A 25220-nucleotide genomic window follows, 5' to 3' on the forward strand; every position below is an offset into this window, starting at 1 on the left:
CATACGGAGTAGAGGTCGGCGAAATGGGCATTTTTTGCTTGGGTTGCAGACGAGGAAACGCGTAAAAAGCTACACTCCACCTGCAGGCCCCTCATCTCTACAGGCGTTGTTAGGTATGTATCTTTTCTTTCGGGCGGACCCCAAGCGTCACTGGATGAACTAAAGTCCGTGCCCATGTCAACTGTCAAGCATGTTTCCTCGTGCATTCCCGGTGTCATCCCTCTCCATGGCACCGACTCTCGCCCACACCGCGACAATGATAGGCTTCCACGCGTCTTCACGCAATGGAGGCGCCGTCATCTCAAAGAACCGACGCAGGAGCCACCTCGAGAGCAACCGCCGGTCTAGAGGCCATGTCCATCCATCAAAGAGCTCGCCGCCACCCTAGATCACGCATTGTCGTCGAACCTCTGTTTTGGACGAATCTGCAACTTGAGCTGCTGCGGTGCACCTTTAGCGGACCTCACCCTGTGCCTCCAGCGACCATGAAGCTCAATTATCCTGGCGATGCTCGACGTCAAGCAAAGTTCCATCGCTATTTTGATGGCGGAGATGGCCACCCGGAAGCTGCTGTCCGGGTTCTCATGGGCGGATCCGAGGTTCCATTGCAGTGGTTGTAAGTTGCCCAACGCTCTGCCTTTTCTTCGTCTCTATCTGACCTTGCCCTGGACAGTCCCAATCTGTATTTTTGCCTCGGTGGCTATCGCAGCATCTTGCTACCCTGTTCGTACTTTTGCCTGCGGGACGAGTGTGAGGGCGACAATGTCGGGCCGGTGCCTCCAGTCGCTGCGCACATCGACCACCGCCATATTGTTCGTATGCGGGAGATGAAGTTGTTTCAACCGTGCAATGGTATTGGATACAACCGACCCGGCGCAAAGTTGGCCAAAATCAAACTACGGAAGCTCTCATCCACGCCGCCTTTGCACGAGCCATACTTGGTGGCGGTCCTGATAGCCCTTGCCCAACAACAATGGAGGACTTTGGGGCCAGCAGCGACCAAACGGGTGTCTGGCGTAAGCGTAAGTGAATTGCTTGGCTGTTGTTACCCAGCTAAACGTTTGCATAGCCCAAGCTGTTGTATACCTCAGGCGATGGCGATTTCATGCATTTGTACTCGACAAACATATCATGTACCCTCATACATATGTTTGATGATCCGGATACTACCCCGCCGGTGCCACAGTCCCTCTCGATCCAGATCTCGGCTATTCCGCTCAAGCCCTTCGAAACACTGCGTGATCGTGTTATGGCGCTACTTCTTTCAGCAACAAGCCTTGAAGAGGTGGGCAAGTCGGATGATTTGGTTGTATATAAATAAATTGGTTCTGCGGAGCGCCTGTCCCAACAAACAAGCAGATATGTTGAGACACGCACGTTGGAGCCCGCCTCCACTGTTCCGAGAAAGCGAAGACTGAAGGGATGTCCATCTACATGTACGGCCAGGCCGCGACACTCGTCGGGTTCTTCGACGACAACATGGGCGGCGAGGGGACGCAAACTCGACAATGAGCCGGCTTGGCTCCGGGAAAGACGGTAGAACTGAGTCAGCCGTCTTTCATATAAATATAATATAAATACAGTCCATAAAGGGCAAAAAGGAGACGCTCTTACAGGCGCGGCGCGGTCAATTCGAAAGACTTGAGGTTGCCGAACAGAGGCACAGATGCCTCTGAGTCTGTGCGGTATCCTTGGCACTAACGTTAATCCGCCCCGAGTCGCCAGCCGCCCTCCTATTCGACCATCGTGACTATTAATACTGACCCGCCGACGACGTCTAATTACCAGCTCTTTCGTTCAAGGTCGAGAATGGCTGCCCTTGCGCCTCGCGGGTACCGTTCCGCCAGCGAATACCATTTTCTCCAAGAGCAGAGCGACGCCATTGTTCGAGTCACGTCCTACCATCGCAAGGACTACTGCCTCTCCCTGATGGTTCTCGCCCCGCCAACACGCGGGCATTCATCCCTCGATAGCCACACCCTTCCGGCGGGCTTGTAAGACGGGACTCGGTGCCCTTGACCGGCTACCCCTAGAACTCTTGCATGACGTCTTGCTACGTCTGGACATGCAATCTCTATTTAGCTTTCGACAAACAAACGTCTGTTCGAGACAGACGGTAGATTCTACCAGGCAATATCGGATGGTGGTCTTGCATGGACTAAACCTCTTCTGCGCCTTGTTACGAACACGACTCGCTATTGATGTTTCACTCTCCGACTTTTACCGTGCACTATGCACCAAGGAGTGCACCCTTTGCGGCCAATTCGGCGGATTCATGTCCCTCTTGACTTGGTGTCGATGTTGTTTTGTGTGCCTCCACCAGTCTCCGGAAATCCAAGTGCAGACTCTTGCCGCTTTCAGGAAGCAGTTCCGCTTAAAAAAGGCGCAGCTGCGCCAACTGAGGACGCTCAAAACTTTGCCTGGAACATATACCCTGGAGGAGTCTATTTACAAATCCCGCATTGCCGTCGTTTCTCTTCATCAGGCCCTCTCGATTACCGGACAGCAACCGCAGGCACAGCCGGCCAACTGGGGACAAAATCGGAAGTTAAACTCTATGGGCTCGTGCGCACTTCCTTATTATGAGGGACAAATAGGCAAAGTCGAACACGGAGTCTCGTGTGCCGGATGTCAATTAGCTCTCGAAAAGGACATCATCGGTTCTAGGGGCGAGAGATGGGCATTCGAGGCTCGCAATAAGGTATATGCGCAAGATGGCTTTTTAGAGCACTTTCGATGGTGTGAACAGGCACAATTCCTGTGGAAATCGAGCGGCGAAGGGAACCACCGGCCTGCCGAGTTACCAGCGCTTGCTCGGAGAAGAGGCTGCTTTAGCAAAAGAGAATGAAGATGATAGTATTGTGGCATGGTGTCGACAAAGCGTTCAAGTACAGAGCACTTAGAAAGCCGACAGATTTCCAACGTACCACATACCACTGTCTGAATACCGAAATACAACCCCACGGTTCACGAGCCATGACTTACTCTTCCACTATTCCTCTATCGAGGCTTGTGTATTTCACTGGCGCGTCCGGCTTGACCAAGTGCCTCGAACAGTAGTTATCTGAATTCTTGCCCAATACCTTGGTTACCCGATTGCATTTGGCGTTGGTTCCAGGGCGCCCCCTGCACTGGATGAACTCCATCTCCCTTTTGCAGTCACACGTATATTTGGTATACCTTGACGTACACATTCCTTGCCGAACAAGATGTCGCAGGTTAGGGAGGTCCTAAATATAGGTGACAAAAGCTTACATACGGTTTGAGATGGTCAAATGACGTGAGTACGTTTGACAGCAATGAATACAAATGACCAGTGCAGAAAGCAAAGCTGTACTTGCGATATCGAGACCCCTGGGAGGGCTGGTTTTGGATCTTGATTCTCGCCGACGCGCCAAAGGGGAGACTGAGTGCTTGAATATTTTACTATATTACGGAGCTGCTTGACAAATATATGGGGCTGGCTGCGAAACAAACACTGAAACGTGACCGTTTGTTAAAGCCGCGCGCTTAGCGAGCGGTGGCATGCGGAAGTGGCCAGAATCCCTAAATAGCAACCAAAGGTCCTGCACCGGGCGGGACGAATGGCATGGCGGGTCTCGGCTGACCTGTTTGGCAGCTGTTCGTTGGTCAATTTGATTGCCAGCGAGGCGGACCAACAGCGTTGCATAAGGCAATGAACGATCGTTCTTTGAGCCAAAAGAGGTGCCTAAAAGGAGACCTGCCTTTCTTTCGAATACCCACCCTCTCAGCAAAAAGAACAAGAAAACATCAGAGAAAGAAGGAGCGGCAAACTCTGCCTCGAGAACAAATGTACGAATCTCTTATGGGTTTCCTTCCTCCTCAGAAACACCTGCTCACGGTCTTCCTGTAGTGGGCCATGTCTGGACATCGTACTACAGACCCGGCGATGCAGCCCATCGTCCTGTCTATGGAAGTAGACGATGAAGATTCCTGTGAAAGCGAATATCGACTGCGAATCGGAAACCAAGTAAAGTATCTTGTCATAGCGCCTAAGACCTTTGACAGAGACACGCTTTCGTTCCCTCTCGGATCCCTACCCCGTCTTCCTTGCAACGAGGAATGGACCGTGGCTCACATCTCACGAGACACACCCAGCGGCGACTTGAAAACTTGCATCTCCAACCGAACATTGGCTGGCGTGAAGAGTCAGTGGCATCAGACCAGGGTGGACTGCCTAGAGCTAGACAAGACCAAGCAGCTCACGGCAATGGCTTTCGAAGCCGTCTCACATTCTATCCTCCCATCGTCATCCACCGTCATCGCCAAGATAGCCCGGTTTGAATGGAAGATGCCTCGTATCGAGCAGGAAACGAGAGCATATCAGCTGCTTGAGGGTTCCGGATTGGCCCCGCGTTTCCTCGCCCATGTCCACGAGTGTGGACGCGTCATAGGCTTTCTATTGGAGAAGATTCAAGGACGTTCTGCTTCTTTGCACGATCTGACCGCCTGCGAAGCGGCTCTAGGGGAACTTCACAAGCGAGACTTTCTGCATGGGGATGTGAACCGATACAACTTTCTCGTCACGGAGGATGGGGTCAAACTACTCGACTTTGAAAACTTTGTGGAAAATGCTAGCCCGGAGCCGATGAACAAGGAATTGAAGAGCTTGCGTGACGAATTGCTTGGCGAGTCAGGACGCGGCGGAGGATTCATTTTCCATGACGATGGCAACTGATATTGAAGCTCGAGACGGATCCTGTTAATTTAAAGACGGTGCGCGTAAATTGGTGCAGGCAGATGACGAGACAAGTTTTGTCTCACTCCCCCGTCTTCTCTCTCCCGTCCGGCCTGGCGTGTTGATTTTCGAAACGCGTAGGCGGCTTATGTAGCCACGCTCCAGCAAGCTTGGCTGTCGGCACGACGCCGTCTTACACAAAATTCAGCAGGCACAATCTCCTATTTGTCGATAGTATATCAGCTGTTATGGCTGCCGTGGATCATGACATTGACGAATAGTATTTTCCTGCACAGTTTGGAGCTTGCTGGATCAAGACGCGCTGCGCAATACGTTCTATTGCTACAACCAGCCGACTATTGCAATTACATGGCTCGGCGGCAACTTTGCCAAGAGTGAAGACAACCATGCACTTCTCCCCGAAGAAACATACACCGGAGAGGGTTTTCAACCGCTCTATGCGTCAGAAACGCTGTGCCGTACCATCCGCGATCCAACTCAGGCTCTGAAAACACTGCCTCACCTGCCTCTCCGCCAGCGAAGCCTTCGGCTTCTTACAAAAGCGATGGGTCTCTCGAATCTGTGGCAAATACACACCCAGAATGGTGCCCATGCATCATGGAAACCGCGACCATGCAGATAGATGTCTTCACTGAGGTACGTGAAGCTGGAATCACCTAAGTCCTTGGAACAACTGCCCCTTGGCTATCCCATCTTGGCATCAACGCAAACAAGAATGAACGTCAAACAAGCAACTCCGTCAGACGATCCGCTGATTCTTTACCCACCCACTTGATGATATGTCGATTGCTGCTCTCTTCCATCTCGCGCACCACAAGGGATTCCATCGTCTTCTTCTGGGGCTCGGAAAGAAGCCCGAGCCTGAACTGGTAGCCCTGATTCTCATTCGGCCCGAAGTATCTTTCGTCCAGGTACTTCCGCTAGATCAAACCAAGGCCCAGCTCTTCCTGGCCGCGTAGTTGAGCATCCAAGTCCGCTTCTTCCAGCTCTCCCGTATATGTCGAGAGAGCGGTTGTTCCGTTTTCCCACTGCCGGTCAACGACACGTCGCTGACACCTTTGGTTAGGTTTGCGGTCGCGATCTTCCCCTCCTCGGCTTCCAACACGCGTAGAATGGTCTGAAACCGAGGCTCGTAGGCTTCCATCCATGCGCAGTACCCACCAGTCCAACATTCGGGTTCTTCCAGGAGCAGTCACCAAGGAGGGTCAAAGCTGAACTGCGCGGGGCGCAGCGTACGCAAACTGCCAGTCTATAACGCCAACGACCCGTAGTCCCTTATCGAGGACATCTACCGGCCCGAAGTCTTCGGAGAACAACCGGAATTCGCCGTCTGATTTCAACAGGTCTGGCATTAGACGCCTCTTGATATCGAGGTTTCGGAATAGCTGGCGAGTGATATGTTTATCGCGAGCATCGTCCTTATCTCCCACGGCATCGTTATGTTGGAATGTTAGTTGGGCCATGTGCGTATCGGCGAGAGCGCTGTACCACTTGTCGGCGGGGGCAAAGGTCTGAGATGGCAGGGTGCTTGGTGGCGCATTTGTGTGCACAGCTATTTCCGTCATATTTACGATCAAAGGACGTCCCTTGACAGAAGCAGATTCCTCGTCCACTCCCTCGACGAGTGAGCCAATTCGAGGAAACTTCAGGGTGGATAGCTGCAGTAGGATGTTGGCCATCTGGGCGTATAAAGGCTCCAGCTTCTCCTCGCCGATTTCGTGGTCCAGAGTGGGCCGCTTGCCAGCCTCGCGTTCTGGGTCAAGCAACACTCTGGACATGTTCTGGTGGTTCTTGATGAGGTCCATAACGATGAACGGGCCTAGCCCGGTAGGACTTTCAGCTCTAGGCGTATAATGGTAGACGTACGGGAAGGGGATGGTGGTATTTGCAGCAAGGTATCGCATTGTGGCCACCTCATAGCGAACTTTCTCGTCGGGAAATAAAATGGTGCCTGCTCCAGTCAGTTAGTGGTCTAGAGCAGCGCTTTACACAGCCTACCATCCACCTTTAATTGGGACCCTCATTATAGCTGATGAGCCATCCGTATACTCAATGCGGTAGATAATATTATGTCCGCCCCGGATACCGCATACATTAGCTCTGGTTGGCCAACCCTGTATTTCAGGATCGAGATTGCCGACGGCGCGGTATGCCTCCTTGGTGCGAATTAACTTGTCCTACTCGTCAGTGGTCTCGAGTTTCTGCCAAACAACGTCGTCTTTATCCATGCAGAGGAATCTTGGCCTAGCAGGCATTATGAGCAGTCTGTACGCATCTCGGGTGTGGATTAGATTCGGGTGCTGCCTTAATTCCTTAAGCCACAACACCTTCTGCTCAGCAATATTCTTGGCACTAGCTGCCAGCCGGCCCCTACATCTGCCTGTATTTTGCCGGTAGAGTAAGGGAAGATGCATGTAAATGACAGCCGAATCCTATAGCTGCTGGAATCAGGCGACGTTAACATGCAGAGTATTAGCACCCAAGCGCACATCAAGCATACCTGATGGCAGGAGACGAATCCTGGGGTTGCTCTCTGACCGAAGCGCCCCAGCCGAAAATTAGCTCCAAAAGGGCATCTAGAGCAATAATGTCTGCTGCGTGTTGTTGCTCGCCCTTCAACCGTCTCACGGGGATCCAGGGTCTTCAAAGTTGCACAGCTATGCCACCAACAAAGCTATAAATGGGGAGAGCCATCGGGACGCGCGAGGATGGACTCAGAAATACATGGATATCACTTGGTCAATCACATACTGCATGAATGCGGCTTGCAGGAATAGCTGTGCGTCTGCATAATACACGCGAGATGTAGACTTATTGTGTCAGTTTGCTGCTGTTCATCAAACTAAATCCGATCGACTCCGGAGACAACAATGGCTGTACTCTGCTGCATGAGAGAGTTGCATATTGGCCGCAAGGAGAGCCTATATAAAGCCCCTATCGAACTTCTTTCAGCCAGCTGTTGCGCAAACATCTCGTCGTTAACATCGAACCTTCAAATATTCCAGTCATCCCTTCTCAAACTGCTGCATTAAATCTTGCCATTGCTGCTTCACAATTAGTACAGTGGCCACTCCTGCAAATGCCATTCTTTCGTGGCCGCCTAAAGCACTTAGCATAATAAGAACGTAATCCAGGATCGGTTACTATATTGTGATGCAACGAGTAATTCTCCTTACCCTTTGAAATTGAGAGAGAATACTCTCATCATATCACACCCAAGAAAAATCCTTTCTCGTCCACGTCATAAGTGTTCCAGGGGAGGATGTTATATTTCTCAATTTTCGTGCAGATTTTGCGTTGTCAGCTGTGAAGGGAAGCCTCGCACATTGGCCTAGAAGCTTAAAATCAGCCGTATACCTAGACGTATCATTGGCACTCTTTCAGGCGATGTCTGGTTCATTGAACTATGTGCAACCCAGCTCATTACGATAACGTCGAACGAGGTTATACGGCTAGTCCTTTCCGACCTCAGTTTTCGCCGTATTCTGAGCGAGGTGCTCATCATAGGCAGGGTAGTAGAAGTTCTCCCTACATGACGAAAACTTATGAATATAGGTAACGAGAATATATCCTTCTCGTTTTGACAGCTGCAGTTTATGTGATCTTTCGAGTGTTGACATCCCCTTTTGACTGCTGTTTGACTTCATGTTGTTGTCGCCATGTAGTCTCGTGAGTCGTCACAGTTTAATCACCTTGCATTATCATAATAGTTCCCTGATTCCGATAACTTCAGAAGATGAAATTCTCGTTAATAGGCGCCATAGCTGATAAGTTGTTCCAGATTGACGTTGAGACAGAATATCTTTCATAATTGCGGCGGACCAGGGGATCCCGTAGATCACCGGAAAATGCCTTAAATCCCTGAGAGCTTAGTTCGATCTCATGTAGTGCACAATAACTCTACAGTGTTGGGTTGCAGCCGTCGCTGCCTCCCCCTAGTACTCGTACACGCGTCGCGTCAAATCCATGCCCGTTCATATTTTAGATCCAACAATCGGAACAGTTTGTCCAGAAGTGACTTTTGAGTCGGCCCAAACATTTCTTTCCCGAAAATAATTAGTATCTCACCTAGCACCTGCTGGGCAGCCGCTATATCGCCTGAAGCCTTATTCCCTTCAAACTCCACTAATCTATTAGCTAATGCGTCTGAAATCTTCTTTCCCTCGAAATTGCATATCGTGATCATCTCCCTATATTGCGTAGTATCTGTAATGCCATTTTGAATTTTAAGATTATCCATCGCGCCCAGAATATCTGGAAGGAATTCCCCAAGTATTTTTTGATGGCTGAAATGGGAGGTAAACGATGGTGATCTGAACTTATCAAGCTGTTCATAAGCGTCGAGTTCGATCTTCTTAAACTCGGCTATAGTAGTGTCCCTTAACTCATCTCTCGGCATTGTATTAAGACACTCGTGAACATTTCTGGCGAACGTGGCGATCTTCCATAGATGTCGAATACGTTTAAACATTCGCAAATCAGGCTTGTCTGAATTGGGCTGCATGGAGCGATCCAGGATGAGATTGGCAAGCTGCCTAAACGCGGGGATGATTTTTTCATTCTTCCACGTGCTTCTCCGGTCTTGCTCAGGGACTCCGACCTGGTCTGATGCCTGAACTTGGCTGTTGGAGGCTGGAGTAGTCAACGCAGGATTAAATTCCGAAATGCAGTGGCAAACGAAGTCCATCTGGAAAGCCAATGGATTGTGTGTATAGCGGCAGGGTGAGGTAGCACTGAAATAGAAGTCTTGTTCGAGACGACTGCCAATCTTAAATTGCTGGCGCTTGATGTCTGGGTTCTGGATCTTGGTGGTCTGCCAACGTCCGCAATGTGGTGGTAGGTCTTGCCCGAATCTTTTGTAGAACTCAGCAAAACAAGGCAGATCCTTGCATGCACTCACGAAATCGGAGTTGCGAGGTGCATCCGGGTCAGGAGTGGCAGCGATAGGTGTATTAAAACCGCTAGAAGCGATAAAAAGACCGGCAAGGATAATGCTTTTCATTGTTGCTAAATTGAATTCGTGACCACTCTATGCTGAATAAAGCATGAGACAAGCGACGGGGTATAAGAGATATAAATACTATTTACATGAGGGAGACAGGCCCAGACTCCGGTAGAGACATTACTGAATATTTGGTGCTGTTGGACCCCTGACCCCTGACCTTGACGAACCTACTCCACAAGGGCACTCCCAGTAGTAAGGCCACCCTAAAGAGATAGATGACCTGACCTTCAGCCTCACAGGGAACATTGAACTCCGGCACTACATATGAAGGTTGTAGGGATTTCCTTATAACGAGTCGTGATACGACAACCCTAGGATGTCGAGAAGATTATTAAAGTAAAATCAGTCGTATATCATTTACCTTGCTCCTCTAGAGGTGGAGACCTTATAAATACCTCATCAATCGGATGGACTTTATTTCTTGGCATATATAACAGTTTGCTAGGTTTAATTATTGCTTTTTGCTTACATAAAGTAAATAACTAGGCTAAGGATAGAAGGAAAAGAAAATAGGAACGCATTTTTAGGCAGGGAAATTCCGTTCATATAGGGACACAAGATCAGTAACTAAATACTTTGTGCTAATCATATAAGGGATCTTTAATAATTCAATCAAGTCCTAAAGGTTAAAAGGGAGATAGCATTTATATGCCAGACTCGATACAAAGGACAGTTTTAAAAGTTTTGTCTGATATGATGCAATGGACACTCTAAAGTACTTTGCTAAGCCACTAAAGGTATAACTATATTCTCTTAGACAATGCTGTCTCTCTATGCATATAAAGGGGACGGCCGGCAAAAATCTTTGTCGAGTCCCTGGGCCGGCGATTAGAAATCCGGTTTGTCGTTGTTGATAAGTTCAACGTTAAAGCCTTTCCCAAAGGTTATGATCGTCCTGGGTTGCTCCAATGCCGACCAGTGTTGTGGTTATGTTTCTTGCGCGGCCCTTGAAGAGTAGAACCATCCGAATTGACTTGGCGGTTTCTAGGTCGAGTTTTCGGAAGCGTAAAATGGTCTGACTCGACTTGGCGATTATTCGACGCAATATGGGCGTTCCTTCGCAGAGCTTGCTGGCATATAAAGTTTTTCGGATTCGATAATGCCTTAGTCCGAAGCCCGTTGCTACCATGCTTCATGTTCTCTGCGTTTCTCAACACGATCCGGAGCGCCTGTGACAGAGACGTCTCTTTGTATAAATTCTTCCCACTACGAGCATAGATTGCTCGGCGTTCGATAGACGTAGCGGCGGCTAGTCCAAATAAAACATTAAGAAGAATAGTTATAATTTTCATATTAGCATAACTTGGTTGGCTAGCAAAGTAAGTAAAGTCGTTACAACTTAAATATAAAGTAGAAGCCATAAATAAGACAGCAGAGCCCCTATTTATATCGTACTATAGACAACTATATAATTGCATAGTTAAAATTAGGCAAATATAGTATAATTTGGAAATAATTTCTACTTTACTATAGCATTTATATTATATAGCTTCAATTTTATTTTTATAACGATATTAATATGCCTTTAAAGATTAGAGTAGGAAATAATAAAACTACTTAGCTAGGAGTGCTACGCCCCTCTTAGCTTGTAAGGGTCTGGCCCTAAGGAGCTGGCAGGTGGTCGCGCCATGTGATCCCTTTCTGCTAAGAGGCTCGCGCTGGGGTGCGGCTAAAGAAAACGAAATTAGCAAGTCGGCGGCTTTATTAATTGACTTCGTATCTCGGGGGTTTAATAACGCCAAACTAATAGGGGTTCTTTATAATGAATTTGTTAGCTACGCTCTCTATACTTTCTGTTATACATGTATGCCAGTACATGCGCGCTGATAGGAGTTTGTATTGTGATCGTCCCACGTGTGGTTGAAATGATAACGCTTAGCGTTGCCTGTCGCCGCGCAAGCGGTGGTTTGGCGCCTGCTTTTCGGATCGGGAGATGTTGTGTTTATCTTGCTCCTCGCATTGTAGGGTTTTCATTCTCCAGCTTCCTCTTCCGTCTCGCGAGAACTTCAATTTCAACTGCCGGAGTTATTAGGCGGCCTGGAGGGGTGCAGGTCACAGCAATAGACTGGCCACCCTTTGAGGCCAAAAAAAATACATTGCCTCAGGCCCCTCTCTTTAACCTTGCGGAACGACTACTAGCTGCTTTGTTAGAACTTAGTAGGTCATATAGTCATGATAGCCTCAATCTCCGTACTAATCAGCTGCCTGGCCGGGGGGCAATAGACTCCTACCAACGAATTCGCGATCCTCAAGTTGTTCCCCTACGGGGCCGGCCTCCTGCTGCCGCCCCTGCTGCCTTCGGGCCTCAGTCTTCACCTTAACAGCTCTAGCTGCAGAAACAGCCTCGCCGCCGTCAACCAGCTCCAAGCAACGCACTAAAACCTTCATCTAACCTATGAGCTTTCCTGGCCCAACTTGAAGCTATTCGCGGCTACCTAGGCGTCGTGCCGGGCACACAAATCGGGCTAACCCAACCGCTGCCGTCAACACTACTGCCGATCATACAAACGCTTATGCAGCCGCGCACACACCGGTAGCTATAGGTGCTCAAGCGGTCTAAATTAGAAGCAAGCAGCAGGAGGCGCTTGTCTTCTGCATTCGAGGAACTCGAGCCTAGGCGGCGCACAACGAGGACATCGCGAGCGCCCACGAGACTTCACGCTAATAAGCTCGGCAAACTCACTTTCAACAATAGTTGCAGTCAAATAACACGGCACATATAGGGCCAAGACTTGCCAAGGCGGAGGCAAAACGTTGGAAATCTACAGCCGCATAAGCTTGTATGGCAGCTCGAAGATATACATGTGAATAGCTTTAATTATTAGCGCAATTAATTGCATGGTGCACATAGCTGCCGGGTCTAGCTAAGGGCCTGATTCATAATAACAGCTGAACGGGAAAAACGCGGACGCGCATACCGTTGATTATTTATTACTAGCGTTGGTCTTGGCCGACTTGATGCGTAGCTCATCATCAGCTGTACAGGGAGGGAGAAGCGCCGAAAGGTGTCGGGCGGGGCATCGAATCTGTGTGCTCTGACGCACACCCCTTTTCGCGCGTCTGCTCCGTCGACAGGTGTTCAGCTGCAGATGGTTGCTTGATTATCTCTGCCATGCGAAGCAGAATGGACATTGTGCTGCCGCGTCTTTTCCTGATAAAACATGGCCCCGGACGACTCCTGGGAGCTCCAACATCGATGGCCTTTTGGTCGACTTAACTGCCTCGTCGGATATAGTTGACGGGAGAAAAAAAAGGGACCTACAGGTCCTGCTGCGTTCCGCGCCGTTCATTACTACACCTGGCCCGGTCCTTGCTGAGATCTAGAAGAGTACCCCTACTCTAAACTCGCCGCATATTTCGGCGTAATTAAGAGGCTTAAGACTCTTCCGTCCGTAGTTATATGTCGACCTCTGTTCCTGATGTATCGCGCTAGCAAGGGCCGCGTAGATGCCTTTATTAGGGAAAGTTGCCAAGGAAGACGTCTCTTTCTGCAGTTTCTTCGCTTAATCAATTTAGGCGGGTCTCAAGACTTTTCCCATTCAGGCAGTGCAAGCGGCGTGATGTACGTATAACATTATGGGCGCCCTTCTAGGCGACTTCCACCTCTGGCTTGTACTCGACGATAAAGCTGATGACGATTCAAAGCTGTCTCTTAAAACACTCTCTAGAACCACAGCATTTAACGATACTTGCTATCTAGCGTCTTGAGTCTCCAGCAAGGCAAGAGAACGCCTCTACAAGATCGGGCACGGAGCTCTAAAAGACCGGCTTTACAATAGCTGCTTTGGAGCTACTAAGACGCCCGTTGCATCGGTCCGGAAGCAACAACTTAAGAAAGCGTAATTCTGCTTCTTGGTCTATCTCTGGTTGCCTCCAATAGAAGGCAGGCTCGCCAACTGACTTGCGGACGGCATGGGCATAAAGGTCACGACACCCTTGAAAAGGTATAAAAAAAAGTCATGATGATTATTACGATTCTATAGGCGGGGGCAAGGCGGTAAGGAACGCGGCGGGCAAGTGCGAGACGGTATAATAGTGCGTGCCCACTAAATTTTGGTGGGGTTAAGTCTCTACAGTAAACCTGGGCTATAACGATTAGGGTATATTACGATTATCGGGCTATAACGATAAGATAAGCGACAGATCTATGTAATTGGCTGGCAAAGGGCTTATCTCTTAATAATAACGACATCATCTAGAATTTATAAATAAAGATATTTATTATACTAAAGTATCGTTAAAGGTATATACCTAGTAGTAATTTTTATTCTACCCTAGATATCTTTTTCTTCTTTCTCTTTCTTTTATTATTATAAGAATAATGTTACTATACTATAGTAGCTACGATATATATAATAAGATATCTCTTCCTAAGCTCTAGACGTAACTATATATTATTTTATTTATTTATAGTTAAGCGCGTTATTATATTCCTATATAAAGAGCGCGTTACTTATATAATTAATATACCTATATATACTTTTATATAGTAATTTATATAGTAAGATATATATCTTAATATAACAAATCTCTTACTATAATAATAGAAATACTATATAGAAAAGTATCGTTATAGCCTAGGTTTACTATACCCACGTCTGCCCGTTTCCCGTTCAGCTGTCGTAGATCAGGCCCTAAAGAGTATGTCATCGCAAGATACTTTAGATTATATGCCAATATAGAGAAAATAGACGTATCGTCTAATGTCCGGGTCCCCTGCCTAATATAGCTAGACATACGGAGGATAAAAAAGGTGCATAGGCCACTTAAAAGAGGAGTAATAGTAATTACGCCCCATTTTTAAGATACGTACTAGCGCTAGCCCGCCCCCACACCGCCTAAATGCCCGCACACACACCCGCGCCCGCCCGCATATATACGCAATGCGCTCTTCGCTATATACATAACGCATGCCTCTTAATTCGTTTAAATAATTAACGTATCTCCGAGCCTTTAGCTCGAAGTTGCAATAGTCGGCCCGCTAATTGATCCGGCCTCTCTGGCCTTACGGCTATGTGGGTGGCGGCGGCGGCGCCCACTCTATTGCCTCCCGCTTAACGATTCCTTCAACGCCCGACGAAGGCTATTTAGACGGTACGGTACTTGCCAGACTCGCGCGGTATAAATGGGCGGGGCGGGCTAGCGTTGGTACGTATCTTAAAAATAGGGCGAGTATACGGATAGCAATACGTATATATATAATTAGCAATACTCCTTAAAAATAAGCGTAAGTATAGATAGAGATATATATAAGTACGGATAGTACTACTCTTTATATATATATAAATAGAGATTTATATATACGCCCTATTTTTAAAGATACTTACTATAGCTCGCTAGCCCCGCTAGTTTATACTACGCGCGCTTAGGAAGTAGCTATTCCTCTTAAATACCTAAGCCCGTGCTTATACTACCTATATATATATATAATGCACTCTTAGCTATATAATATATACTTCTTAGTTTACTTAAGTAGTATATTAAATATAACGACTAAAAAATTTCCTATATATAGAAAATTTAACCTTATAAAGGGAAATCTTTACTTTATAAGTAATAAGTATAAATATCTTACTTTTCTTCTTATACTATTAGAGACTATTTTAACTTACTATACTTATTAAAATTTTATTTTAGTATTCCCTTAGCCTACTACCTAGTAAATAATAATTACTAAGTATATATATAGAAAAGATAGATAAATATAAGCTATAAGCGCCCTGCTATAAATATAATTTTCATTTAGCTAGTTAAACCTCTTTATTAATAAGTCTATATTAAGTAATCTACTTAACTTTAAGGCTATTATATAAAGTTATCTATATGCCCGGCATAATCAGGCCCTTTTAGTACTTTCCTTAATTTTATAGTTCTCGGATTTAATATATCTATTATATAAACATTACTTATTAGTTTAACGACTATGAAACCCTTTATTATCTTCTCTGTCTTAATCCAGCTTGCTTTTGGAACAGATCCTCGGGCAACTAGCAAGCTTCCATGGATACCAGCACCTACCCCCCCAGTTCCATGCCCATTTCGTCATGGGCGGTCGGGCTCATCCAGTGAATCGGAGGCGATCTGTGGCACTCGAAAGTTCTGCGAAGATTTCTACCTTTTGAAGAGCTATTCCCCCCTGTTTAATAGCTTGTTCTCCCAAACCCCTGGTTCTTTGCCACAAACCTGCTTCGATTCTCACGAACCTGAACCTATCCTACATCTTGAGGATAATAAAGGTGCGTCTTAAGCAGCATCACCTATTAATATTGGAAAGCGTTGCTACGAGATATGCTATAAAAAATAACTTTTACTAAATATATGCAGACTCGAATTATGTCCTAGACGACGCGACAGCAGCCGCTATAGTACGAAATGGGATGCAACTTGTAGATGCGGCGAAGAAAGATCCAGAAATGAGTACTTGGATAGTTCTCGAAGCTTTAGTTGAAAGAGTGAAAGAACTCGTTCAAGAGATTCCTGGACCGGAGAGGATACCACTCCCTCCAGGAGCTTTGGAGACGGCGGAGCAAGAGGGGATCAATGTTATCGAGGGGGCAGTTGAAAGCCTGACTGATTTAGTTCATGACTTTCTAACAGAGGCTAGAAAAGAATGTGGGCCAGACCCTGGGGAAAATTTTGAAAGAGAGAGAGGAAGAGCGCCGTCTCCCGCGGGAGTGGAAGGGCTTGGAGGAGCGCCTTTAGCAGCAGCTGGGAAAGGGGTTGGGGGGGGCGCCGCGCTTATGGGCGGACTCGCTGCACTCACAGCTACAGCAGGAACAGCTGGGATCGGGAACGGCAAAGAACGAGACCGGGACGGCAATCTACCAGGCAATGACAACAACCAGGAGACGCAGGCCAGCCAAGCAAGCGGTACCAACAACCAGGATGTCCAGGACGGCTACGAGCTCATCGAGATTATTGGGCGGCTCGAGGAATCGGGGTTTTTCAATGATACGCAGGACAGCCAACCAGGCAGCACCAACAACCAGAATGCCAAAGCGAACAACCTACATAGCGAGATCGACAACCAGAATGTCACGGACAGCTACCGTCTAGAAAAGATTCGAAAGGCTCTCGAGGAGATAGGGTTTTGGAACGACACTCAGGACACCCAAGCAAGCAGTACCGACAACGAGAATGTCCGAGAAAGCTACATACTTGACGAGATTAATAAGTCTCTCGAAGATTTAGGGTTGCAGGATGACACGCAGGACAGCCAACCAGGTAGCACCAATAACCAGAATTCCCAGGCCAACGAAGCAGACAAATCACAAGGTTTCTGGGAGAGGGCCATGAGTGGCTGGGGCGAACTTCAACGACAGGCGGGACGTGACATGAGTAGATCCAAGGGTAAACTTGGGCGCTAAAAGTTAACAAACGCGCACCGCGTATTAATATACAGTTAAGGTAACTATATATATTGAATAACCAAGTATCATTATAAAAAAGCCATTAAATGTAAAGCTAAACAAATCGAATAATAGCCTGTTTCTTTGTTCTTAGTACTATGTATCACCCCCTTACTACTAGCGGTAAGCTTACGTTGTAACTTGATTGGTTTATTTCGACATCGATGCATAACTCTAGAGCCCAGCAGAACATTGTTGGTTTAAAAAAGGTGCCTACCACGTCGGCTGCTGCAGACCGTGCCAGGAAGGAAAGGAAGGATCTTTTGCGTATGACATTGTCGTCTGAAAAGGGTTGTCTCTTGTAGAAGTTGCGTGCCAGGGAAAGGTATATTAAGGAAGAGATTGTCTGCCATAGAGGAACTCTTGGCCTATTGCAGAGGAAGAAGCTATCTGCCAAAGAAAGAAAAATCATCTGCAGAGGAAAGGGTCATCCGCCGAAGGAGCTGTCTGCCGGGGAAAATCGTCTGTTGCAAAGGGGGAAGTCTGCCAAGGAAGAATCTGTCTGCTAGGAAAGAAGTCTGCCAACGAAGAAATCGCCTGCCGAGAATAAGTCTTCTACTAAGGAAGAAAAAGGGCTAAAATAAGGCAGAAGAGATATGCCTATAGTCTTAAGGTGCATAATTAGATAGTAGAATAGCTGATAGGCTCGTAGGTAGGTAAGGAAGCCGCCTGCTAGAAAAGACAGAACTTGCCAAAGGCTGCAACCAATAGAGCTATTAGTTCTGGGCCGTTAGTGCAAAAGGGAGCCATCTGTCAGGAAAGATGCATGCCGTGCCGTAGGCCAAGGGGAAAGGAAGATCAGTCTGCTGTGACAGATAGAGCCTGCCAGAGGTTGTACAGACGGAGTCATTAATCTGGGCGGTAGGTGGCTAAGGGAGCCATTAGGACCATCTGATTATGTGAAAAGCAACAAAATGAAAGGAAGCTAGACGAAGAAGACCGCCGTGCTAGAGGAGCTGCCGAAAAAAACTGTCGACGGGGCAGGGGCATGCGAGGCAGAAGCAGCCGGGCCGGGTCGGGCAGCTGCCTCGGCGGCGCCCTTCGCTTTGTGTTTAGGGCATTCTGATAAATTTATGCTTGGTGAATCTATAAAAAAGAAAATCTACGCATACATTTTACTAGCGTTGAAGCTTCTTCGGCAGGGTAATTAACGCAGAACTGTATAGATCTGCAGGTAAGCACGACTTACACAGTGGCAGAGGGCCCGGGCGACCCCCTTGTGTATGATTTCTTATGGTCTCAGCCTTCGTATAGCCTTAAACGGCCCCTCTATATCTAACTAGTAGCATGCCGCCCGGTAATCACTATGGAGCCATTCCGTGGTTAACTTACCAGTTTTTCGTAGTTATTTGGGCCTTAAAGAGGCATTTGTTAATCGAAATCACGCCTCTGGTTATATCGCCATTTTTGGTTTTCGCGACCGTCGTCGGTACATACGTATCAGAAATACTTGACTCTAAATAAGAAAGAGGGCCGCTGCAAGTCTTAACTTACATTTTGGAAATCTTCTAGAACGCTTCTAAGTCTCTGGCCAGCGAACCTTGTTGGGCACAGCCGACGGGTATAAATGTCAGCCTTTCCCCAACTGGCCAACTGAACCATCCACCACTTGGTGCACCTTTTCCGCCAGCATCGTCGTGTCCTCACGTCTCGGCTGCTCAACCACGATGCGCATTCTATTTGGCTCCTGGGAGGCGTTTGATGCAGCCTGCAAGCCCGACCTGCCCGACCCCGATTCGCCAATCCCATGGGTCGTCGAGGCGCCGCTCTGCGCCGTCGAAATCTACGAGGCCATCCTCCACCAGCAAGCCATCCGCACAGAACCGCTCACAGTATGGACGAGCCCGGCCGGCTTTGTCCAACGGCGTGCCTTTCGCAAGGGCCAAATGACCGCTCCCGATTGCCACGCCTTCCGCGATTACGTCGAACGAGACGTCCCATACGTCCTCCTCTCTAAGGCCGAAACCACCACGCTGGAGAAATGGTTGCTACACCGCGACATTCACATATGGTCTCTGTCGAATCTGTTTACCCCTTTTGGAAAACCACGTTTCGTCCAAAACTGGGCTGCTGCGATGGACCACGAACAGGCTGTAGAGGCGTGCCGGGAGCTTCTCCAGGAGCTTGGATTACCGCCGGCCCAACCCCTGGCCAGGAGCCTATTGCCCATGGGAGTCAAACCAATAGCGGTAAACTTCAAAGGCGCGAGGCTGCACTCGTTTTTTAGGGAAGACTGTACGGGATGGCCGTATAACTGCACGCATGGTGTTTGCTTGGACGAACGGAACCGGATACCATAGACAGAGGAACAGCTCAAGGGGAGCAGCACATTCCTGAGGCTGTCTGACGATGACTGAAGCTACACTGATGGACGCCATAGCACTCCCCCCACCACCTTTACCAAAAATAAATTACCCCCCATCAAGCGAGTTTGTCCTCGTCCTCGTCGTCCTCCTTTTCGTCCTCTTCCTCGCCCTTTTCGTCCTCGTAAATGGCGGCGTTATCATCATCGTCGTCGTCGTCGCCGCTGCCGTGGTGGTTCTGGCGGCTGCTGCTGCTGCTGCTGCTGCTGCTGCTGCTGCTGTTGTTGTTGCTGCCGCGGCCGCGGCCCGCAGCAGAGGAATACCGGACTATGGTCCGGCCGCCCCTGATGATCTCGACTTGGGGCACGAGGTGCCCGCGGCCCGCAGCAGGAAAATACCGGACGATGGTCCGGCCGCCCCTGGTAATCTCGAGTCGGGGCACGACGTGCCCTCCTCCTCCTCCCCTGGGCTGGCCACCACGGCCTCGGCCCCGCGCCCTCTCTCGATGATGGCGAGCTGTCCTTGTAGTCAGCCCTCGTCCCTTCCAGCTAGGCAAGCAGGATTATTTCTTCCTCACCAATTGCTTTGTCGGTCGCCGCGCAGGTCGCGGCCAAGTGGCCGGACTGGCCACAGAGTCGGCAGTGGCGTGTCATCTATTCACACATGCAGGTCACCACTGCCCGGCCAGCATCGGAGCATCTTGACCGTCATCGCCAGATCATGGAAACTTGGGAGTTTGGACGTAAGAGCATGGGAATAGGACCCAGGGAGTATTTAACACTGCTGCTGCTGCTGCGGTTGTTGTTGTTGTTGTTGGTTGTGGTGGCTGTGGTGGTTGTGCTGTTTGCGATGGTTGCGACGGTGGTTGGCGGTGGTGGTGATGGTGGTGGTGATGGTGATGGTGATGGCGGTGATGGTGGTGATGGCGGTGAAGGTGACGGGGGCGGAGGGGATGGTTGGAGATGGAGATGGAGCCGGTCATGATCATGGACGTGGTGCTGGTGCTGGTGCTGGTGCTGGTGCTGGTCTGGTCTTGCCCCTGCTACTGCTGCGACAAGCCTGGCTCCTTGCTTCCCGAGCTCGCTGCCCCAGCAGGGTCACCTTCCCATGCTTTCCAGAGGGGAGAACGGGGGACATGATAACACCGTAGCGGTGGGTTGCCCAACTTTCTCTTCTTCTTCCCCCAAGATTTGAGGCCCTTTATTCTTCGAGTCTTGTTCTGCATCGATCCAGACAGACAGGCTGTTGGAGCGCATTTCGGTTTCAGGAGGGCAATAAACACTGGGATGGCTGCGACTAGGAACTCGCTGCTGTGACTCGGTTTCAAGCGACGACTTTTGCGACTCAGCCGACGACTTGGACTGGAACTATGTGCCCAGTCAGCGCCCAGTGATTCTTGCCAGTACCGAGCATATCTTGATGTTACTGCTAAGTGCTAACAGTAACTGGGAGTCCAAATTACTGGAGATGAGATGACAGACCTCAACTCGGCTTAACACAATGGCTTTTGTAGTTGAACAATCCTGGTCCTGTCAAGCTGGTAAGATATCGCTACGCCAGGCGAGATGGGGTGTTGTTAACGCGTATTATAAACCCATTCTCTCCGCTCAGTGCTTTGACAAGTCCTGAGTCCTGATGCGTGAAGGCGCCACAGGCATCCGCCACAAGCGCTGTGGGCCCCGCCTGCAAATGACGGAGAATAATAGTCCGGGCCGCCCGAAGGCGCTGAGTATATTGTACATCACCTAATAACTACTATTCGGCCAAGTAGAAATCTCTATTCGGCCAACACTAGCTAAAAGGCGGGGTACCTTAATGTCCCGCATTAGTACCATCCTTTTGCTATTCCTTTTAGCGAAAAATCCTTAAAAATTCCTAGATAGCTCTAACTACGAAGTAGCGTACTCGAGCGCCCGAGCTAGTAGGGGAGGGGTCCCCCCTTAGGGAGGGGCCCTACTATAGGGGTTTACCCCCGCGCGAGGTGAGCGCGACGTATAAGACGAGTACTTTAAGATACTCAGGATTTTTCTTTGATAACTAAGGCGTATTATAGCCAATTAAAAGAGGGGATTTTAAGAGACTCTTAGCCGAATAGAGATTTCCACTTGGCCGAATAGCAATACTCCTAACTAATACAGGTAAGGCAACCCCTCATGGGTTGCGCAAAAAGCCTTGAGGAACGAAGACTGAGGATTGAGACAAACAAGACGAAGACAGAGGGCGAGAGCAAAGAACGCAAGCAGGCGGTAGCGCCAGGAACTAATGCATGCAAGAAGGTAGGCAAATAAATCGGCCATTCGGGCACCATCCCGCAGCGGGAAGAGGGAGAAAAAGCAAGAAGGCAAATACAGCGATGATAACGGTTGCGGGGTAAGAGAGAGGAAGGGAGTATAAGAGAGGCACCAAGGCACGAATAGGAGAGCAGAAGCGTCTACCCTAGCTACCGATCGAGCAGTTAGGAAAACAACTACAGCATGGCCACTTGCAACGTTTCCGTGGAGTTCTGGTGCGAATTCGGGGCCACGGAGCTGAAGTACAAGCATAGCATCCCGAAGACGCTCGTGACGCAGGTAGGCCAGGCGAGGCCGAACCACGCAGCCAGTGCACTGTTCCTACAGTGGATAAGGCCGATCCTACGGGAGCACGAGGCAGCGTGTCGGAAGGCAGCAGGGTGCGCTGCGAGAGCTGCGGCGGACTCGCAAAGGAGATTCTACAGAGCCCGATATCGTACCTACACGCAGAGAGGCCGTTTGTGCTCGTGGTCGTGTCGTCGTTCTGCGGCAAAGAAGGATGCGAAATTAGGACGAGGCAGGAAATGCAGGACACGATGGCAGAGGCGGGGCAGGCGGGCGGAAACAAGGGCGCGACGCAAATGCAAGGGCAGGATGCGCAGAGCACAGAGGGGAAGGTCTGCCGGGTTTGTGGAGAGATGGCGGGGGCGAGGAGGTGCAGCCGATGCCTGACGGTGGCGTACTGCAGCAGGCAACACCAAAAGGAGGACTGGAAGGTGCACAAGAAGGGATGCAAGCCAAAGGCAAGCTAGGGAGCTAGGGAGAGGAGGGAAGGAAAGTAAAAGGGACAAGGCATAACGCGCAGGACATAAACAAGGTCACGGAGAACAAATAGAGGCAGGCACTATCGTAAGAAATAGGTCGCAAGCTAAAGTTGTTGTTTCAAAAAAGAGATAAACGTTGTAATGTGTAGAGTAATGGTAATTTTGCAGCGATAAGTTTCGTTAGGAATAGCGTCTCGAGAGGGAGAACGGTTTATTTTGGTAAAGGCAAGAGGCGTAAGAGAGCGATAGGTTTATAGTAGGCAGCTCATTTCTGCATGCGATAGCGGATAGGTCGAGCGGGCGGGTCGGAGGTGCTCGCGACAATAGAGTCAAGAGGGGAACCCGGCTTGGCTGCCGGAGCGGGAACGGGCGGGACGCCGCTCGGTCGAGACGAAGAAGCGGCCGGCGGGGGAGAGGAGGAGGGGGCGGCGGAGCTGACGGTGTCCGAAGACGAGGAAGGCGGCGAATTCTGCTGCTGCAGCAAGCGCGCCCTCTTCATGGGCGTATCGGCAAGGGCCGGGTGGGAGCGCTTAGGCGGTGGTGTGACGGGGTCGAGGGCGGTCGGGGCCGAGGCCAAGGAAGGGGAGCCGACGCAGCCGAGGCCGGCGCAGCAACGGAGTACAAGGCGGCGCGGACGGAATCAAAGGTAGAGGAGGCGGATAGGGTCTGACGTTTAAGGGCGTAGCAAGGGGGAAGCCGAGGCGGAGGCGGCCGCCGAGGGCCTGTCGACAAAGTTCCAGCTGTCCGGGACGACGATAAAGACGTAATCGCGCTCTGAGCCCGGGGCAGAGCATAAGACGGTGGTCGAGAAGGCCGACGACCTTTCCAGTGCAGGTAAAGGGACGCCGGGCAGGAAGGAAGAGTTAGGCCTTTCAGCAATTTTCTTGCATAGCACGGCCCAAGGGTTAGCATAGATGGGAAAGATAACAAAGACCTGGAAGGGGTGGTAGCCCTTAAAGGGAATCCGGTCCGGCAGGCCAGGGGTGATGTAGGTAGTGAGCCGGACGAAGCCGCAGCAGCGGAGCTGGTCGGGCCCGAGACCTGGCAGGAAGTCTCCACGCAGGAGGTCAAGGCCAGGCCCGGCGATGACGCCATGGAAGGAGACAACAGGAGGCGTAGACGGGAACTGGCCGCCAGAGGCCAAGGAGCGTGGAGGACGCTAGGGAGAAGTCAGCGAGGCGGCCGGTGAAGGGGCAAAAAAAAAAAAAGGGGCGCACGGCTGGTAGCCTTGGTCGCGGACGATAAGGGCGGGCACTGTGTAGAGGACGGTATCGTCTGGGCCGGCTCAAGACCGTCGCGGCGCTCCACCTCCCAGGCGAGGGCGTAGGGGTGAACGCGGCCGCTCATAAGGAACCATTGCTCGGACCAGTCCGTGTCGACGATTGGCTGGCCGTAGATAGAGAGGTTTAGGCTAAAGAAGAGAGAGGGGCCCAGGTCGTCGCCCTCGGCCCGGAGGGGTGCGTAGTCGGCCTCGAGCAGCCACGAGGGCACCGGCAGGAGGACGCGGGCGATAGCCTCAGCGTTGAGGCCCCTAATGCGGTGCTCGTCGTGGTGGGCGAACCTCGCGGGGCAGTCGGGCTGGGCGAAGAACATCATGGACATATCGCTGCCCGCGCCCTTGCTAGAGCCAAGGGGCTTGCGGAGGTGCGGGGCAGAGCTGTCCGCCGACGGAGACGAAGACATGGCTCGGCCGTGTAGTAAAAGAGCAACGTTGCTGGGGCAAAGCTAAAAGCGGCGAGAAAGATAGGCAGGAGTGCTCCTACCTATATACCGTCTTACGAGTTTAGTGTAAAGAGAAGGGCCAGTGGCGATGGTGTGTAAGAGAAGTCAAAGGATTCTAAACAAAGACGCAACATGGCGTTAGTGGTAGGTTATATAAGGAGCCTTTGTAAAAGAGGGTTATAAGATGCGTATAGAGGAGAGTGCAATAAGAGAAGGGAGAACTTTAAAAGGCGGTCTAGTAAGATGTTGAGAGTTTTAAGACAAGCAGGACGCGCGAAGCTATATTCGAGGAGAAGCAGGCAGCCCTATTCGCAACACGTGTAAGACATGGTTTTAAACTTCAGCGGGCAAGTGTCTAGGGGCATACGGAAGCTTTGACTGATAAGAGCTGGATGACAAGAAGGAAAAGCGTAGCATGCAAAGCATAGGCAAGAAGAAGCCGTCGCGGCGACGTACATATAAGGATCGGCCGAGGCCGTCTAGCCTATCGCATATGGCAGCAGGCAATGGCGGGCGGGCTTAATAGAAAGGCGGCGCCGGTATAATGCAAAGAGCAGCAGCACGCATATAGACATAGTAGAGAGCTACGAGTAAGATATATAGACTTTGTAGAGGATCCTATATGCGCAAGAGGGGTGCCAGTCAGCAAGATAAGTGCAGGGCGAATAATCGAGGCAAGGATTTATACGCTGTTATTACACTTACGAGGATTTACGCCAGGCCTAGTGGCACCATAAGTAGGCAGGGCCAAAGAGGGCAGGTGCAAAGAGGAAGACAAGACGTCCGTGGGGCTTTGGTAGACCGGTGTCGCAATGAAGCCAGCCAACGGAAGGGACCAGTCCGGAGCGGGGACGGGGCAAGCCCGGCGCCAGAAGCCTGCGCAGCGCCGTACACAGGACCAGAGTTCCAGCCGACCACAGCAGCGCCGGCACTTGCTAGCGGCGCCCTCGGAGAGAGCAAGAAGAGGCGTCAAGGAGGCGCCTCCGAGGCGAGGGCGGGGAAGACC

The 25220-nt window shown here is 50.0% G+C and overlaps 7 protein-coding genes across 7 annotated transcripts; 5 read left to right on the plus strand and 2 right to left on the minus strand.

Annotated features, from left to right (window-relative positions):
* Window positions 1-284: 284 nt before the first annotated feature.
* On the plus strand, window positions 285-1512 carry HRG_10668 (uncharacterized protein; the record flags this gene model as incomplete). The annotated part of the gene is made up of 4 exons (XM_044869138.1): window positions 285-616; window positions 674-1016; window positions 1070-1238; window positions 1370-1512. 4 exons carry the CDS (start codon window positions 285-287, stop codon window positions 1510-1512), a joined length of 987 nt encoding a protein of 328 aa, XP_044715880.1.
* Window positions 1513-3880: 2368 nt separating this feature from the next.
* HRG_10669 (alpha-galactosidase A) lies at window positions 3881-4699 on the plus strand (the record flags this gene model as incomplete). Its single annotated transcript, XM_044869139.1, has 1 exon — window positions 3881-4699. The coding sequence occupies one exon, from the start codon at window positions 3881-3883 to the stop codon at window positions 4697-4699; it is 819 nt and encodes a 272-aa protein (XP_044715881.1).
* Window positions 4700-5925: 1226 nt separating this feature from the next.
* HRG_10670 (uncharacterized protein) lies at window positions 5926-6744 on the minus strand (the record flags this gene model as incomplete). The annotated part of the gene is made up of 2 exons (XM_044869140.1): window positions 5926-6671; window positions 6726-6744. 2 exons carry the CDS (start codon window positions 6742-6744, stop codon window positions 5926-5928), a joined length of 765 nt encoding a protein of 254 aa, XP_044715882.1.
* Window positions 6745-16465: 9721 nt separating this feature from the next.
* On the plus strand, window positions 16466-17092 carry HRG_10671 (uncharacterized protein; the record flags this gene model as incomplete). The annotated part of the gene is made up of 1 exon (XM_044869141.1): window positions 16466-17092. One exon carries the CDS (start codon window positions 16466-16468, stop codon window positions 17090-17092), a length of 627 nt encoding a protein of 208 aa, XP_044715883.1.
* A 1709-nt stretch (window positions 17093-18801) lies between these two features.
* Window positions 18802-19491, plus strand: HRG_10672 (uncharacterized protein; the record flags this gene model as incomplete). The annotated part of the gene is made up of 2 exons (XM_044869142.1): window positions 18802-19323; window positions 19435-19491. The coding sequence occupies 2 exons, from the start codon at window positions 18802-18804 to the stop codon at window positions 19489-19491; spliced, it is 579 nt and encodes a 192-aa protein (XP_044715884.1).
* Window positions 19492-19555: 64 nt separating this feature from the next.
* Window positions 19556-20136, minus strand: HRG_10673 (uncharacterized protein; the record flags this gene model as incomplete). The annotated part of the gene is made up of 2 exons (XM_044869143.1): window positions 19556-19856; window positions 20099-20136. The coding sequence occupies 2 exons, from the start codon at window positions 20134-20136 to the stop codon at window positions 19556-19558; spliced, it is 339 nt and encodes a 112-aa protein (XP_044715885.1).
* A 1775-nt stretch (window positions 20137-21911) lies between these two features.
* On the plus strand, window positions 21912-22480 carry HRG_10674 (MYND finger domain-containing protein; the record flags this gene model as incomplete). The annotated part of the gene is made up of 2 exons (XM_044869144.1): window positions 21912-22007; window positions 22040-22480. 2 exons carry the CDS (start codon window positions 21912-21914, stop codon window positions 22478-22480), a joined length of 537 nt encoding a protein of 178 aa, XP_044715886.1.
* Window positions 22481-25220: the final 2740 nt, after the last annotated feature.

Source organism: Hirsutella rhossiliensis (genome assembly GCF_020360975.1).
Source record: "Hirsutella rhossiliensis strain HR02 chromosome Unknown scaffold00016, whole genome shotgun sequence".
NCBI classification, from domain to species: domain Eukaryota; kingdom Fungi; phylum Ascomycota; class Sordariomycetes; order Hypocreales; family Ophiocordycipitaceae; genus Hirsutella; species Hirsutella rhossiliensis.